The sequence below is a fragment of the Lepidochelys kempii genome, chromosome 2 (genome assembly GCF_965140265.1).
Source record: "Lepidochelys kempii isolate rLepKem1 chromosome 2, rLepKem1.hap2, whole genome shotgun sequence".
NCBI classification, from domain to species: Eukaryota; Metazoa; Chordata; order Testudines; family Cheloniidae; genus Lepidochelys; species Lepidochelys kempii.
In genome coordinates, this window is record NC_133257.1 from 184364480 (window position 1) to 184382211 (window position 17732).

The 17732-nt window shown below is 43.3% G+C and overlaps 1 protein-coding gene across 7 annotated transcripts in view; it reads left to right on the forward strand.

Moving 5' to 3' along the window:
- Nucleotides 1–17732, forward strand: part of LRRFIP2 (LRR binding FLII interacting protein 2) — a 138089-nt gene that overhangs the window by 93919 nt on the left and 26438 nt on the right. For 5 of the 7 annotated variants that reach the window (XM_073333006.1, XM_073333000.1, XM_073333001.1 and 2 more), the window contains 3 exons: nucleotides 241–312; nucleotides 14093–14263; nucleotides 14864–14956. In XM_073333006.1, the coding sequence (XP_073189107.1) occupies nucleotides 241–312; nucleotides 14093–14263; nucleotides 14864–14956 (336 nt within the window). The remainder of the gene's footprint in view (nucleotides 1–240; nucleotides 313–14092; nucleotides 14264–14863; nucleotides 14957–17732) is intronic. The other 2 variants (XM_073333003.1, XM_073333005.1) reach the window with 1 other exon arrangement.

A 17732-nucleotide genomic window follows, 5' to 3' on the forward strand; every position in this document is an offset into this window, starting at 1 on the left:
TAATTTTTAATACTAGTAGTTTTCAAACAATGGTTGCATAACAAAATAGTCAGAATTTTTCACTGATTTGAGGGTTGTTTTCAATTTCTGTGTGTTTAATATGTTTTGTATACTTTATTTTGCACTCTTTGACATTTGATTGAAAAATATGCAAAGATAAAGTGCTGTTTTCTTCACAAAATTTTCAACTGTAAACTATTTTCCCTCTTTTATGCAATGGTTCATTCCTATGTCCTGCAGGATATCTATGATCTTAAGGACCAGATACAAGATGTAGAGGGGAGATACATACAGGGACTTAAAGAACTAAAGGTATAAGGGCTCACCATCCAAAGCATGCATTCTGTGTGGACATATGTTGATAATGGAGATTTTATCAGTTCCACTAACTGCACATAGCTTTACTAACTAGATTTTTTAAAAATATTTATCTGAAGCATGTGCTTAACCTGCAATGCATAGGATGGATCAGTTTTTTGTATGTGTAAATTACTACAATATACTATTTCCCTGTAGATTCAAAGTTATTTATTACTCAATTAAAATAGCATTAAACGTTTACAGTTTTCATATCAAGTGCCAATAAGATGAAAACTAATTGAAGCCTTATATATGGTTTAATATTTTAATAGAAAATAAATACACATTAAAAATTCATACAGTGTGTGAAAAAAGACAGAAATGGGTAGTAGTTCTGACAAACAAAATAATTTAACCAAGAAAATTGTGAAGCATTAAACTTATAAATTTCAGAAAATGTTAGTTAATGTTAGTTAAAAATCCAAAACTATTTTTAAAAAATACACTGTTGTGTGTATTGGATTCAGGAGTAGATGAGGCTCTTATGGCCCATTGATAGACTAGCATCAAGTGAGAGAGGTGGATTTTTTTTAGTATTTAGTTTGCACTCTGGCTATCTTTTTCCTTCATATACACAAGGTTCTCATTGTCATAGTCCGTTGTCATAGTTTACAATATGTTGCTTAATATTTAAAGTACAATTACTTTCCCATTTACTGTGCCCAGAAGAAACTGGATGCAGAGGAGAATTTGATAGTCTTTTTCAGCATATTCTTATCCAGATGCCTGTATTCAAATTTCTTGTGACTAGTAATATTCAAATATGAAGAGCTCTTAAATGTAATGATTTCTGTTGTACACACACACGTACACCCATTGAAGATGCTCTTCATCTTGATTCATTAATGATCAAGTGGAATTCTAACCTTACCTAAATCGCATTTTACAGAGATTTTGTTTTGTTTAGTAGCCTTCTTGAGGAGAGATTTAAAGAGAATATGTAATATATTCTGATAAAAGGGAAGTCACACATCTTAAAGTCAGCATTTCATTATTCTACACTAGCTCATCTCCCTTTCAGAGAATGAGTGCATAAGCGATCAGAACAGCTGGTGTGAGGTTATGAAGTACATAATTTGTATCTCCTTGATGTTAGTGTATTAATGGGCCTCATAGTAAAATGGTCAAAATACTTTTTTTTTTTTTTTTTCCCTGTAGCCTATTGAATCCTTGATGCAGTCTTATGAAGTTCCTTAATGGTGGCAGAGCTGGAGGATGTGTGTCTTTAAGAACTTGTGTTACTGTAGATGTAGATGTCAAAAATTCTATAACTACAGGTTCAAATATAAATATGGAGTTCTTATTTAATTGTCAAAATATCTATTATTTTACAAGTCCCCTATTTTTCTTGATCTTGGCAAAATACTTTGCATCCACAGGCCTTAATCATTTAACAATTTGAAAAGGATACCTTTTTTGTTAACTGTGCATTACACCCAAAAGAATATTTTCAAAATGGGTTTAACGCGAATAAACATACAGTTCTTTGTGCATGCTTGTGCCCATCTCATAAGTGGTGATATGAATTATTAGGAATGTTTTATTTGCAGATAATATGATGATTGCTTTTCAGTTACCATAAAGCAGAAGCTATCAGTAGAAATTAACCTTCTAGATGCTTTGCTTGGCTGACATTAGATTTAAAAAGTGGATTGCTGTTATTACTATTGTAATTTTAAAAGAATCCTTAAGGAATCTAATTTTAAGATAGTTAAGCACCAGTCCAAGATTATAGTTTTATAATGGATTTTTTTCAGTGACATGATCATACTCAGAGCTGACCTGAGTTTCAGAAAACCAAAACATGAAGTCAGTATATTTTCATAAGTATTTGGAAATCTTTGCGTCTATAGTCAAAAACTTTTTAAGTTTGAGCCTATTTCTTATGAATGCCCATCCCCTGACATATGCTATTACTACTTGGCCCTTCTTCCAGCATTGGCTCAGTGGCACTACATTTTTTTCCCCTTTCAAGACTCAGGAAATGTCTTGAGAAGTTCTCTACTGCACCATATTCTCTGTTTACTCTGCCTCCAGTTGTAAGGTAATAGTTCTCTGTAGCTGTCTTCCTCCTCCTAACAGGGAAAATATCTTTTTTCTTCTTCTTCTTGATCTCTGCCTAGCAGTTTTCTGTTGGGCACCTTTCAGGGCTGTCTGGGGACCATACCAGCTTTGCAATTCCCACAAGTGCTTTTCCAGTAGTGGAGAAGCAATGATCTGCCAGCCCACCACTTTCCTGTTCCTAAGGCTGGTGGTGGTCATCGTTCAAGATTTCTAGGATAGCTGAGAAATATACAGATTTTAAAAATTGTGCAAGGGATAGAAAATGTCCAGATTGTGGTTCCACCCAGTCTAACTCAGTTGTGTGTGTCTTCTGCCACCAGTGGCATCTGCCCTCAACTCAGTCTGAAGGAATCCTTCCATCTTTTTCAGGCTTTCTGATTCTTGGACTTAGCTCTACAAGTGTGCAGTCTGCCTCCATCGACCTCCTCAGGTCAGCCTGACTAATTTACATAGCTTCTTCACTTTAGATTCCCAGCTAAAATTTGAGGTGACTTTATTCCCCAGTAGCTCTTTTGAGTTGCCTGTAGATTTTTATTTCCATTTTCCAGCCCATTTCCCCCTAGACTTCTCAATGTCTCCTTCCAAAAGTCTTCCAAGTCGGTATTATCTCTGAACCTGACCAACAGATCTATGATACTGATATCTCTACAGAACCTGCTGCCTGTAGAAGCCATCATCTGTGTTTCTTCTCTGGAGAAAGGGGAACAGTTTCTTCTTAAGATGTTTTGTGGCCTCCAAAGAGGGTGGGTTTTGTCCAGTCAAGGACTTGAAGGTGAACTTCTGGATGGAACCCATAGCACTGACTCGGGAGGGGGCTGTGTGTTTTTAGTTAATCTCAAGGTCTGCTTCCCATTTGTAGTCATGTCTTTCAGATTATCATCAGCTCCCAAAGTATTTCAGATCTCTCATAATTTGGATGATGTACTGATATATTTCCCCAACAAGGGAAATAGCCTGGGACTCTCTTCAGACCACCAGACTAACTCAAGAACATGAGTCTGTGATCAACTTGAAATAGAGGTCTTGCCACCCCAGAATCTATTTCAGAAGATCAAGTCTGATTTTTCCAGTGTTCCAAGCCCATTCAGTATCAGCGCTCTAGTTCCTGCAACTTCTGATGATCTTCTGTGCAGACATAGTCCATTGAGCCATAATATAACATTGAGTTCTTTTGCACTTCCTCCTGGCAAATGAAACTAGCGATACAAGAGTATGAACAAGTTGATTGGGCTATCCTATCCTTTTCATAGCTCACTCAAGTGGCAAGTTTCCTTCCTTGTGCATAACGGTATAGGCAAGCTGGCTACTGTGCTGAGATGGGAAATCACTTAGTCCCGTGATCTCTAATATGAACTCATTCAATTTCACCTTTTGAAACTGAGAGTGCAGAGGGATATTGTAATGTCTCCTTCCAAAAATGCTGCCATCTCCAAAATGTCTCTACATACAGAAAAAACAATGGTTCCACCCTCACTTATTGCAGCAGGCAGGGAGGCACTACTTGCAAAAAATATATATAATAATAAGCCTTAAGAAGTCCTTCAGTTCCCGTGAGAATAGAAACTGAATTAACATTTTGTCAGCTGCTCATCCAGAAATGGTTAATTAAACAGACACTTTTTTTGATTGTTTTCAAATCAACTCAACAAACAGGTCCTTTTATCTTACTCCAGACATTGGCATCAACCACCTTCAAAGATGGGTGTATTTTTTTTCTTTCCATTGGATGTGTCTTCAACTTTACCGTTGCCAACAGAGAAAGTACAATTTAAAATATTTGGGAGGACTGTGCCTTAGTAAGTCTTGAAATCAGACCATTGGGAGCTGCCACTTATGAAGGACTTAATTCATCAAAGTCCTCATGGAGACTGCTCTTGCTAGTTGGAACCTCAAAACTAAAGCCTTGTCTCACCTGATTACTCCAGAGAACTAGTAGATTTCCTCATTATATCAAGAAAGCTATGCATATTCAGAATATATAAAAGAATGTGAAATATATGGTTTTCCTGGTATGATCAAAGGACAATAAATGCCTTTTAGGCCACTAGGGAAGGAATACTAATTCTCAGTTGTCCAGTTTTCAGAGTGGCCCGTGCCTCAGTTATTTTAAGCCAGGTGTCTGTTCAAAAACAATCCATTTTCTCTCGTCTGAAAAGTCACTTCTTCAAGCTCTTATCTGCAGATTTTCTCAGTCTGTAAGGGTATGTCTACACTACGAAATTAGGTCAAATTTATAGAAGTCGGTTTTTTAGAAATCGTTTTTATGTAGCCGATTGTGTGTCCCCTCACACAAAATGCTGTAAGTGCATTAAATGCATTAACTCGGCAGAGTGCTTCCACAGTACCGAGGCTAGCGTCGACTTCTGGAGTGTTGCACTGTGGCTAGCTATCCCACAGTTCCCGCAGTGTCCGCTGCCCATTGGAATTCTGGGTTGAGATCCCAATGCCTGATGGGGCAAAAAACATTGTTGCGGGTGGTTCTGGGTACACGTCATCAGGCCCTCCCTCCCTCCCTCTGTGAAAGCAACAGCAGACAATTGTTTCGCGCCTTTTTTCCTGAGTTACCTGTGCAGATGCCATACCATGGCAAGCATGGAGCCCGCTCAGCTCACTGTCACCGTATGTCTCCTGGGTGCTGGCAGACGCGGTACTGCATTGCTACACAGCAGCAGCAACCCATTGCCCTGTGGCAGCAGACGGTGCAATAGGCCTGAAAACCATCCTCATCGTGTCCGAGGTGTCGGTCAGGAGTGCCGGGGCAGATATGGGCGCAGGGACTAAATTAGGAGTGACTCGACCAGGTCATTCTCTTTAATCCTGCAGGCAGTCCTATTGAACCATCTTATGGTGAACAGGCAGGAGATGAGGATGGCTAGCAGTCGTATTGCACTATCTTCTGCGGGGCAGCCAGGAGATGTGGATGGCTTGCAGTCCTACTGCACCATCTGCTGCCAGCCAAAGATGTAAAAGATAGATGGAGTGGATCAAAACAAGAAATAGACAAAATGTGCTTTGTATTAATTTGCTCCCTTGCTCCCTCCGTGAAATCAACAGCTGACAATCGTTTTGGTGATGTCTGTCAAGGGCACCTTGAAAACTTTAATGGAGATTCAGTCCTGCCTGAAATAACAGAGGGAGGGATAGCTTAGTGGGTTGACCATTGGCCTGCTAAACCCAGGGTTTTGAGTTCAATCCGTGAGGGGGCCATTCTGTGTGACAGTTGTTTTTGTTTCTCCTTGATGTAAAGCCACCCCCTTCGTTGATTTTAATTCCCTGTAAGCCAACCCTGTAAGCCATGTCGTCAGTCACCCCTCCCTCCGTCAGGGCAACGGCAGACAATCGTTCCGCGCCTTTTTTCTGTGCAGACGCCATACCACGGCAAGCATGGAGCCCGCTCAGATCACTTTGGCAATTAGGAGCACATTAAACACCACGCATATTATCCAGCAGTATATGCAGCACAAGAACCTGGCAAAGCAAAACTGGGCGAGTAGGCGACATCAGCGCGGTGACAAGAGTGATGAGGACATGGACACAGACTTCTCTCAAAGCACGGACCCTGGCAATGTGCGCATCATGGTGCTAATGGGGCAGGTTCATGCCATGGAATACTGATTCTGGGCCCGGGAAACAAGCACAGACGGGTGGGACACATAGTGTTCCAGGTCTGGGACGATTCCCAGTGGCTGCGAAACTTTCGCATGCATAAGGGCACTTTCATGGAACTTTGTGACTTGCTTTCCCCTACCCTGAGGCACAAGAATACCAAGATGAGAGCAGCCCTCACAGTTGAGAAGCGAGTGGCAATAGCCCTATGGAAGCTTGCAATGCCAGACATCTACCGGTCAGTTGGGAATCAATTTGGAGTGGGCAAATTTGCTGTGGGGGCTGCTGTGATGCAAGTAGCCAACGCAATCAAAGATCTGCTGATATCAAGGGTAGTGACCCTGGGAAATGTGCAAGTCACAGTGGATGGCTTTGCTCCAGTGGGATTTCCTAACTGTGGTGGGGCCACAGACGGAATCCATATCCCTATCTTGGCACCGGAGCACCAAGCCGGCGAGTAAATAAACCGCAAGGGGTACTTTTCAATGGTGCTGCAAGCACTGGTGGATCACAAGGGATATTTCACCAACATCAACATGGGATGGCCGGGAAAGGAACATGACGCTCACATCTTCAGGAACTCTGGTCTGTTTCAAAAGCTGCAGGAAGGAACTTTATTCCCAGAACAGAAAATAACTGTTGGGGATGTTGAAATGCCTATAGTTATCCTTGGGGACCCAGCCTACCCCTTAATGCCGTGTCTCATGAAGCTGTACACAGGCAGCTTGGACAGTAGTCAGGAGCTGTTCAACTACAGGCTGAGCAAGTGCAGAATGGTGGTAAAATGTGCATTTGGACGTTTAAAAGCATGCTGGCGCAGTTTACTGACTCGGTTAGACCTCAGTGATATTCCCACTGTTATTACGGTTTGCTGTGCGCTCCACAATATCTGTGAGAGTAAGGGGGAGACGTTTATGGTGGGGTGGGCAGTTGAGGCAAATCGCCTGGCCGCTGGTTACGTGCAGCCAGACACCAGGGCGGTTAGAAGAGCACAGAAGAGCGCGGTGCGCATCAGAGAAGCTTTGAAAACCAATTTCATGATTGGCCAGGCTACGGTGTGGAAGGTTTTGTTTCTACTTGATGAAACCCCCCACACCTTTGTTCACTCTACTTCCCTGTAAGCTAACCACCCTCCTCTCCTCCCTTTGATCACCGCTTGCAGAGGCAATAAAGTCATTGTTGCTTCACATTCATGCATTCTTTATCAATTCATCACACAAATAGGGGGATAACTACCAACGTAGCCCAGGAGGGGTGGTGGAGGAGAGAAGCACCAGGAGGGGTGCTGGAGGAGGGAAGGACAAGGCCACACAGCACTTTAAAAGTTTAAAACTTATTGAATGCCAGCCTTCTGTTGCTTGGGCAATCCTCTGGGGTGGAGTGGCTGGGTGGCCGGAGGGCCCCCCTGCCCCCCCTCGTGTTCTTGGGCATCTGGGTGAGGAGGCCATGGAACTTGGGGAGGAGGGCGGTTGGTTACACAGGGGCTGTAGCAGCGGTCTGTGGTCTAGCTGCCTTTCCTGCAGCTCAACCATATGCTGGAGCACATCAGTTTGATCCTCCAGCAGCCTCAGCATTGAATCCTTCCTCCTCTCATCACGCTGCCGCCACCTTTCAGCTTCAGCCCTCTCCTCAGCCCGCCACTTACTCTCCTCCCGGTCATTTTGTGCTTTCCTGCACTCTGACGTTGTCTGCCTCCATGCATTCGTCTGTGCTCTGTCAGTGTGGGAGGACAGCATGAACAGGCAGGAGATGAGGATGGCTAGCAGTCGTATTGCACCATCTTCTGCGGGGCAGCCAGGAGATGTGGATGGCTTGCAGTCCTACTGCACCATCTGCTGCCAGCCAAAGATGTAAAAGATAGATGGAGTGGATCAAAACAAGAAATAGACAAAATGTGCTTTGTATTCATTTGCTCCCTTGCTCCCTCCGTGAAATCAACAGCCGATTGAGCTCAGAGAACATTTCATCGCGAGTGCGTTTTTTTTGCCTTCTAATCTTCACTAGCCTCTGGGAAGGAGAAGATCCTGTGATCCTCGAAACACATGCAGATGGTAGAGAAAACAAAAGGGACAGTGGTATTTAAAAATACACATTTTATAGAACAATGGGTACATTCTTTCACGGTAAACTGTGGTGTTAACATTACACACATAGTACATGTGCTTTCGTACCAAGGTCGCATTTTGCCTCCCCCCATCTCCGTGGTTAACAGCGAGGAACATTTCTGTTCAGCCACAGGCAAACAGCCCAGCAGGAACAGGCACCTCTGTATGTCCCCTTAAGAAAAGCACCCTGTTTCAACCAGGTGACCATGAATGATATCACTCTCCTGAGGATGACACAGAGAGATAAAGAATGGATGTTTGAACGCCAGCAAACATACACTGCAATGCTTTGTTCTACAATAATTCCCGAGTACGTGCTACTGGCCTGGAGTGGTAAAGTGTCCTACCATGGTGGATGGAATAAGGCTGCCCTCCCCAGAAACCTTTTGCAAAGGCTTTGGGAGCACATCCAGGAGAGGCGCAAATGCCAGGGCAAATTAATTATTAAACATGCTTGCTTTTAAACCATGTATAGTATTTTAAAAGTTACACTCACCAGAGGTCCCTTCTCCACCTGGCGGGTCCGGGAGGCAGCCTTGGGTGGGTTCAGGGGGTACTGGCTCCAGGTCCAGGGTGAGAAACAGTTCCTGGCTGTCGGGAAAATCGGTTTCTCCGCTTGCTTGCTGTGAGCTATCTACAACCTCCTCCTCCTCATCTTCCTCGTCCCCAAAATCTGGTTCCGCGTTGCCTCCATCTCCATTGAAGGAGTCAAACAACACAACTAGGGTAGTGGTGGCTGAACCCCCTAAAATGGCATGCAGCTCATCATAGAAGCGGCATGTTTGGGGCTCTGACCCAGAGCGGCCGTTCGCCTCTCTGGTTTTCTGGTAGGCTTGCCTCAGCTCCACACGGCACTGCTTCGGGTCCCTGTTATGGCCTCTGTCCTTCATGTCCTGGGAGATTTTGAGGAATGTTTTGGCATTTCGAAAACTGGAACGGAGTTCTGATCGGACGGATTCCTCTCCCCATACAGTGATCAGATCCCATACCTCCCGTTCAGTCCATGCTGGAGCTCTTTTGCAATTCTGGGACTCCATCATGGTCACCTCTGCTGATGAGCTCTTCACTCACCTGCAGCTTCCCATGCTGGCAAAAGAGGAAATGGAAATTCAAAAGTTCGCAGACCTTTTCCTGTCTACGTGGCCAGTGCATCTGAGTTGAGAGTGCTGTCCAGAGCGGTCACAATGGAGCACTCTGGGATAGCTTCTGGAGGCCAATACCATCTAATTGTGTCCACAGTACCCCAAATTCAACCCCGCAAGGCCGATTTCAGTGCTAATCCCCTTGTCAGGGGTGAAGTAAGGAAATCGGTTTTAAGAGCCCTTTAAGTCGAAAAAAGGGCTTTGTCGTGTGGACGGGTGCAGGGTTAAATTGATTTAACGCTGCTAAATTCGACCTCAGCTCCTACTGTAGACCAGGGCTAAGGCATCAGAAACTAAAAATTAACCTGTTGCGCAGTGGAATTTGAATTTTGTCCTCCAAGCTCTCACCAAGTCTTTTTCTGTTGGACACCTGCCTTTTCCTCATGATGAGAAAATTTCCCTTTTTTTCAGCAGTCACTTCAACTAGAAAAATACGTGAACAAAGGGATCCCTTTTATTAAAGACCTGTACTTGCAGGTTTTGCCAGAGATATTTGTGGTTTTTTGTCCCCAATAGAATATCTTTCTACTTTAACATGAGAACATACTGGTTCAGACCAATGGTCCAGCTAGTCTGGTATCCTGTTTTCTGACAGTGGTCCTGCGAGATGTTCAGAGGGAATGAACAGAACAGAGCAATTATCAGGGGATCCATCCCTGGTCATCCAGTCCCATCTTCTGGCAGTCAGACGTTTAGGGACACCCAAAGCATGGGATTGCGTCCCTAATCATCTTGGCTAATAGCCACTGATAGACCTTTCCTCCATGAATTTATCCAATTCTTTTTTGAAGCCAGTTATACTTTTGGCCTTTGCAACGTCCCCTCATTGCGAGTTCCACAGATTGGCTTTGTTTTGTGGAGAAGTACTTATGTTTCTTTTATGCCTGTTAATTTCTATGGGTGTGACTCCCGGTTCTTGTATTATGTGAAGGGTTAAATTCTGCTTCCCTATTCACTTTCTCCACACCATTCATGATTTTATAGACCTCTATGATATCCCCTCTTAGGCATTTCTTTTCAAAACTGAACAGTCCCAGTCTTTTGAATCTTTTCTCATATGGAAGCTGTTCCGTACCCCTAATCATTTTTGTTGCCCTTCTCAGTACTATTTTCCAATTTTAATGTCCATCTTTTGAGATGGAGTGACCAAAGAGCATGCATTATTCAAGGTATGGGCGTAGCATTTATTTATTTAGTGACCTTGATATTTTTCTTTCTTATTCTTCATATTCTGTTACTTTTTTTGACTGCTGCTGCACACTGAGCAGATGTTTTCAGAGAACTGTTGGCAATCACTCTTATCTATCTTGAGTGGTAACAGCTAATTTAGATCCCTTCATTTTGTATTTATAGTTGGGATTATGTTTTCCAATGTGCATTACTTTTGCATTTATCACCAATTAACTTCATCTGCCATTTTGTTGCCCCGTCACCCAATTTTGTGAGATCGCTTTGTAACTCTTTGTAATCAGATTTGGATTTTAACTACCTTGAGTAATTTAGTGTCATCTGGAAATGTTGCTACCTCACTGTTTACCCCTTTTTCCAGGTGATTTATGAATGTTGAACAGCACTTGTCCCAGTACGAATCCTTTGGGGACCCTGCTATTTAGTTCTCTCCACGGTGAAAACTGACCATTTGTTCCTACCCTTTGTTTCCTATCTTTTAACCTGTTGTTGATCCATTAGAGGGCCTTCCCTCTTATCCCATGACTGCCTACTTTGCTAAGAGCCTTTGGTGAGGGACCTTGTCAAAGGCTTTTTGAAAGACCAAGTATACTGTATTTATTATATCACCCTGGTCCCCACATTTGACACCCTCAGAGAATTCTAATAGATTTGGCAAGGCATGATTTCCCTTTACGTGTTGACTCTTCCCCAGTATACTGTGTTAATCTGTTTCTGATCATTCTTTACTATAATTTCAAACAATTTGCCTGGGTACTGAAGTTTAGGCTTCCTGGCCTGTAGTTGCCAGGATCACCTTCGAAGCCTTTGTTAAAAATCGGCATTATGTTGACTAATCATCAGTCATCTGATTTAAGCAATAAGTAACATACCACAGTTAGTAGTTCTGTGATTTCATATTTGAGTTACTCAGAACTCTTTTGTAAATAACATCTGGTCCTGGTGACTTATTACTGTTTAATTTATCAGTTTATTCCAAAATCATCTTTATTGATACCTCAATCTTGGACAGTTCCTCAGATTTGTCACCTAAAAAAAGGTCTCAGGTGTGGGAACCTTCCTCACATCCTCTGCAGTGAAGACTGATGCAAAGAAATCATTTTGCTTCTCCTCAACCTGTTTTCCTTGAGTGCTCCTTTAGCATCTCAATTATCCTGTGATTCCACTGGTAGTTTGGTGGGCTTCTTGCTTCTGATGCACTTAACCACTTTTGCTCTTAGTTTTTGTCTTTTGCTAGTTGGTCTTCATACTCTTACCTGCCTAATTATATTTTTACACTTGACTTGCCAGAGTTCGATCCTTTGTATTTTCCTCAGTAGGATCTGACTTCCAGTTTTTTAAAATGTCTTTATCTCTAGCCACCTCTTGTACTTTTTTTTTGTTGTTGGTCGTCTTACTGTGTTTTTCTTTTGCCGTGGGGGGGTGGGCAAACATATTGTGTGAGCCTCTATTATTGTGTTTTTCAGAAGTTTCCTTGCAGCTTGCAGGTATGTCACTCCTGTCTGTTCCTTTTAACTTCCATTTAAGCTTCTCTTCCTCCTCCCCACCCCCCATCTATATATCCTTTGGAAATACTAAGGGCCATAAAACTTTATTTGATCTTACTAAGGAATGACATAAAACTAATGTTCTTTTCATGGGCACAAAAACACTTTAAGGCTTATAAATGTATCTGTCAGGGACTCAATGCACGCTCAACTAGAAAAACAACCACTTCATAAGCAGAAGAAATAAGAGCTACTGTTGATGAGATCTGCAAGGCAGACACTTAGTTTTCAACAATTAATGCTTTCACCATTCATTGCAGAATTGTCCTAGTGACCTCAACAGAAGTGTTTATGCTACTCTTAATCTAAAATTAGAAATTCCTTTGTATATAGTTGTATAAAGCTTTTATCTATATTTTAATTGGTTTTTCTTTGTCCCACCCTGACTTTAATCTCTGGTTACTGTTTGCTACTTTCCAGAGTATGGAGACGCATGAAACATTTCCTTACCTGTAATTTTTATTTGTTATGGTTTTCCATTTTCTGATATGTATGACTTCCACTTTGAAGATATCCTTTATTTTCTGGTGAAACATAGAACAAATGAATGCTTTTTCATCATGCTCATAAACCATCATGTTCTGCAAATTTAATCTATGAATTTATCCATGCACGATTATTCTGGGACCCTAGATACCAATTTCTTCCGAATACTGTCATTCTAATTCAGAATGGCATTTGGAAGTTTTTGTTCTGAGAAGGGTGCTTGAGATATGGTGTTTCTCCAGCACAGGGCTTCTGGATCCTAGAAGTTGGAAGAGGAGGTATGAGTAGACATAATTAGATGAAATTGTGAAAAGGAAGATTTGGGCTAGAAGGAACAGCTTCCCAATAATTAAAATGTGTTAGATTATGGAATAGTCTCCTTCAGAAAGTGGAATTGGTGGAAATGCCATCAGTTCCAACTTTGAAAAATAGACAACAGAACGCTAGAGAATGTATAGTACGGGAACAGTCCTACACTGGCAAGAAGATGGATTTGATGATCTAACAGGTCTTTTCCACCTCTAATGTATATGATTCTATGATACGGAGATTTTGCACTTTAAAATTATCTTGTATTGAGATCACTGCATATTTCAAGGATACAAGTAGGCTAATAGTTTCTCTATTATGTGAATAGTTGACATTTTGCTACAGTGCTTGAAAATTGAGTTTACATGATCAATTTGACCCTCAGGACAGAGAAGAATTGGGTAAGAGTGGTTGACTAGGTATATAGCAGACTGTGCACATGCACCTTCTCTTCAGCCAAAGACCTTATTTAGACAGATTAGTACCAAGTATATGAATCAAAACTGTGGAGTTCTCCAAAAAGTAAATGAGATGCATATGCCACAACTGGTAAAAGAGCTAAGCAGCTAGAGGCACAAAAACTTCTCTTTAAACACTGATTTCTCCAAAACCACATGGAATGATTACTAAAATGTCTGTGGCCATATTAAAACTTAAGTTCTGAGCTATAAAACAGTAAGCACATTTTAGTGATTGTGGTGGTGTTGATGTGTTAAAGTATCTGGTTTTTTAACCTGCCAAAATAAACTTATTAGTTAAAATCACTCTTAATCATTGGGAGATTTTCTTTCATACTTTTAGGTGATTTATTTGGTTAATCATATTAGCTCTTATCATCTTTGTAATTTTACTGAATTCCTAAAAACATTTACACATGCAAACACTGAACAAATGTTGTGGCTGTGACACAAACTGACAGAAAAAAGAAAATGTATAGTTAAGGGGGAAATAGCTCCTACATCTTCCAAAGTTAGACATAATAGTAAGATTCTAAGTTCCAGGGGTGGTGCAGGAAAAAATGCAGGTGAACAGTTATTTAATTTGTTGCATACATTTTGCAACAATTTTGCAGTGCAATTAACACTATAAACTAAATAATAGAAACTTACTATAATTTAATTTATATTTCTAAAGAAAGACCTCAAACAGTACTTAGTAAATTAAAATGTTGGTATGATTTTAGTTCAAAACAAATGTAAGCTCTTGAGTATTATGTTCACATGTAGCATTTATTCTGAAGCATCAAACAGTTAAAGTAATGCTAACGTTTCTAACATCTGTGCAGGATTCTCTATCTGAAGTTGAAGAGAAGTATAAGAAAGCTATGGTTTCCAATGCTCAGCTAGATAATGAGAAAAACAATTTGATTTATCAAGTGGATACGCTAAAGGATGTCATTGAGGAGAGGGAAGAGCAGATGGCAGAGTTCTATAGGGAAAATGAAGAGAAGTCAAAGGTACTGATATTTTGTGTATTAAACTGTATTATACAAGACTGAATTTTTAATGAAAATAGAGCCTTATGGTCAGTAGCTACCTTGAATAGCGAGGTTATATTTTAATCAGATATGACAGAGAAGCCGTATCATGATTGAAAATTATTAAGACCCGGAATGTTCTGTTGAAGTAAGTGTAAGAGTGTGTGTGTCTGTGTTGGGAGGGAATCATGATTTTGTCAGTCACTTAGATTTCTCCTTTTCACAAAGGTCCAGGCCCCAAATTTTTCAACACCAGCTAGAAAATATAATACAAAAAGAGCATTGTGCAGATTCAATAATCTGGTGAGCTTCTCACCAGCTCATTGCACTTACACCTTGTTGGTGGGTTGCCCACATTCCCAGCTAGTAGGTTTAGTGGTTTAGCTACTTAGTGTCTGGAAAACTATTCAAACCCTGAACCTGTATATTCTAACTGTTAAGGAGTCTGAACTGCGGCAGGAAATCATTGCTAAGACTATTATTTACTGATGTTCATGTTTATTTTAATTTATATTGAAAATGTATGTGTCCAACCCTCAACAAAGCATGTGCTGCTTAACTGATATTTGTTTAATATAGGAATTGGAAAGGCAGAAACACACGTGCAGTATTCTACAGCATAAGATGGATGAACTTAAAGAGGGCCTTCGTCAGAGAGATGAACTAATAGAGGTTTGTACACATTCAACGTCAGTCATATGGCTGTACTAACGGAAATATGTGAGGGAGAAAGTAAATAAGGAAGTGTTGTTTACGCCTTCTCATAACACAAGAACTAGGGGTCACCAAATGAAATTAATAGGTAGCATATTTAAAACAAACAAAAGGAAGTATTTCTTCACACCACGCACGGTCAACCTGTGGAACTCTTTGCCAGAGGATGCTCTGAAGGCCAAGACTATAACAGGGTTCAAAAAAGAACTAGAAAAATTCATGGAGGCTAGGTCCATCAATGGCTATTAGCCAGGATGGGCAGGGATGGTGTCCTGAGCCTCTGTTTGCCAGAAACTGGGAATGGGTGACAGAGAGTGGATCACTGGATGATTACCTATTCCGTCCATTCCCTCTGGGGCACCTGGAAGATGGGATACTGGGCTAGTTGAGCTGCCAAACTCCGACTCTGCACCAAGTACGGCAGCATTGGTGCATAGTGCACCGGCCTCCTGGTGCCGGTCCCAGTCCCCTGTACCAGCTTAGAAGCAAAAGAAGCGCCTGGGGAGAGGCGTTCCCTGACCTTCTGTATGGCAAAGGGAAAGTCTGGAGAGGATAGGCCCTTGCGAGGCAGTAAGTCTCTAGAGCCCAGCCAGGCACTGACATTGCCAGCTAGACCAACGAGCCCTCCTAGGGACCAACTGCCCACCCCTGGTAATGGCAGAGATCCCCTGCACCTGGAAGTCCTGTCCACACTGGAGGCCTTCCAGGCTGCAAAAGACATTTGTCTTTACTGGTGTCCCTGATGCCTTGCCAAGACGTGGCCATCTCCAGGGGGAAGCCAGCACTGGGAGCTGAACCACAGTTCCTGTCGGTGCGGCATTGGTCCCTAGAACCGCGACGGTCGACGTCAAAGCGACGATTCCCAGCAAGGCGCTTCTGACCTGCCCAGACCAACTGAAGTTCCTGGCCCTATTCGCAGGACTCTAAGCAATAGTTCCCCATGGGATGGCACCAATGGCAGATACAGGGCCACAATGCACCACTGGTTCTCAGAATGACACTGGTCTCTGGACAGGAAATATCACTCTCTGGGGCAAAGGACCCCATTGGAGTTACGGTGTGGCCGATCCCTGGTGCTGAGGCATAGATCACCAAACCACGCGGCACCAATCACCTGGGTCGACTCAGCACTCCTCATCATCCTGCTCTTGATCATCTGACTCAGTACTGACACAGATCTCTAGGTGTCAATTGCTGGATGCCTGTTGCCGATCCACTGAGCTCCGCCACCAGGCCCCGAGCAGACAGCTCGGACCCAGAGCTTCAGTACCAATCCCCCTGCCACAAGCATCACGGAAGCAGGCAGGAAGAGGACTTTGAGGCCACGTCGGCACTGCGGTGGTCCCCGAGACAAGACTGTTTCTTCTCCTCCTCTTTGGAGGTACTGGGTCCCTCGGGCCAGATATCCTCAGCCAAGCCTGGGGAGGTTCCCCCAGGGCCGCCAGCTGATGCATGGCCCAGGGCCAATGTGCCCCACCCCATGGCAATTCTGGAATCCATGGGGGTTTTCCCAGGGACCCTCATGCAACGCTCTCTATCAGGGGTGTCAGAGAGAAGGTCAGCTACCGTTTCCTGCCTGCTCCTGGATTTGGATGCAGGGTCCGAGCAAGGTGCCCCCGGGCCTCCCACAGCCACAGTGGAGGTCACCTCTCCTCCCACCCTCGCCATCCTCGCCAGATGAGGCAGTGGTGGGACTATCACAGATAGTGCCACAGGACAATGCCAGGGCACACCAGGAGCTGCTAAAGAAGGTGGCAGTGAGCCTGGGGTTAGAGGCAGAGGAGTTGGCAGAACCCACTGATGGCCTGTTTGACATCTTGGCTGTGGTGGCCCTGTCCAGAGTGGCACTCCCTTTGTATGATGGAGTGGTAAAGCTTGTAAAAGCTTGGTGGCAAATCCTATCTTCCCTCCCACCCATCTCCAAGCGGGTGGACAGGAAGTAATATGTCCCCAGGAAGCGGTTCAAATATTGTACTCTAACCCAGCCCCGAACTCCCTAGTGGTCTTGGCGGCCAATGAAAAAGATTGATAAGGGCAACCAGGCCCAGCTCCCAAAAATAAGGACAGCAAGAGGCTTTACCTATTTGGGAGAAAGGTTTACTCGTCTGCCAGCCTCCAACTCTGGGTGGCAAACCATCAGGCTCTACTCTGGAGGTATGATTTTAATGTTTGGCAGTCAATCTTCAAATTTGCAGGCTCATTGCCTGAGGAGTCCAAACTAGAGCCCCTTGCCATCCTTGGTGAGGGGAAAATGGTGGCAAGGGCTTCCCTCCAGGCCGCCTCTGATGTGGCGGATTCGGCCGCAGCAATGAGGTGGGCATCGTGACTGATGTCCTCTGGGTTGGTGACAGAGGCCCAGCTTTCGCTCCAAGACCTCCCTTTTGGCGGCCTGGCCCTATTCGTGGAACAGACAGACACAAAATTACATGGGCTTAAGGACTCTAGGGCTACCCTATACTTCCTAGGCCTCTACACACCGGCCCCCGCTAGAAGGAGGTTCAAACCTCAACAACATCATAGACCAAGCAGTCGAGCCAGACCAGAGCCCTATCACAAGAAGGGCAAGGCCAACAATTCAGCTCTGCCTCCCAGTTGGGCTCTTCCTGCTACCCCCAGGGTAACAAGCGGGTGTTTTGAAGGTGCGCTCAAGGATGATATCCCAGTCTACAGACAGATCCTAACCTCCTTTTGTTTTTCAACCACCTTCCTTCCTTCCTCCCTCCCCGCTTGAGCT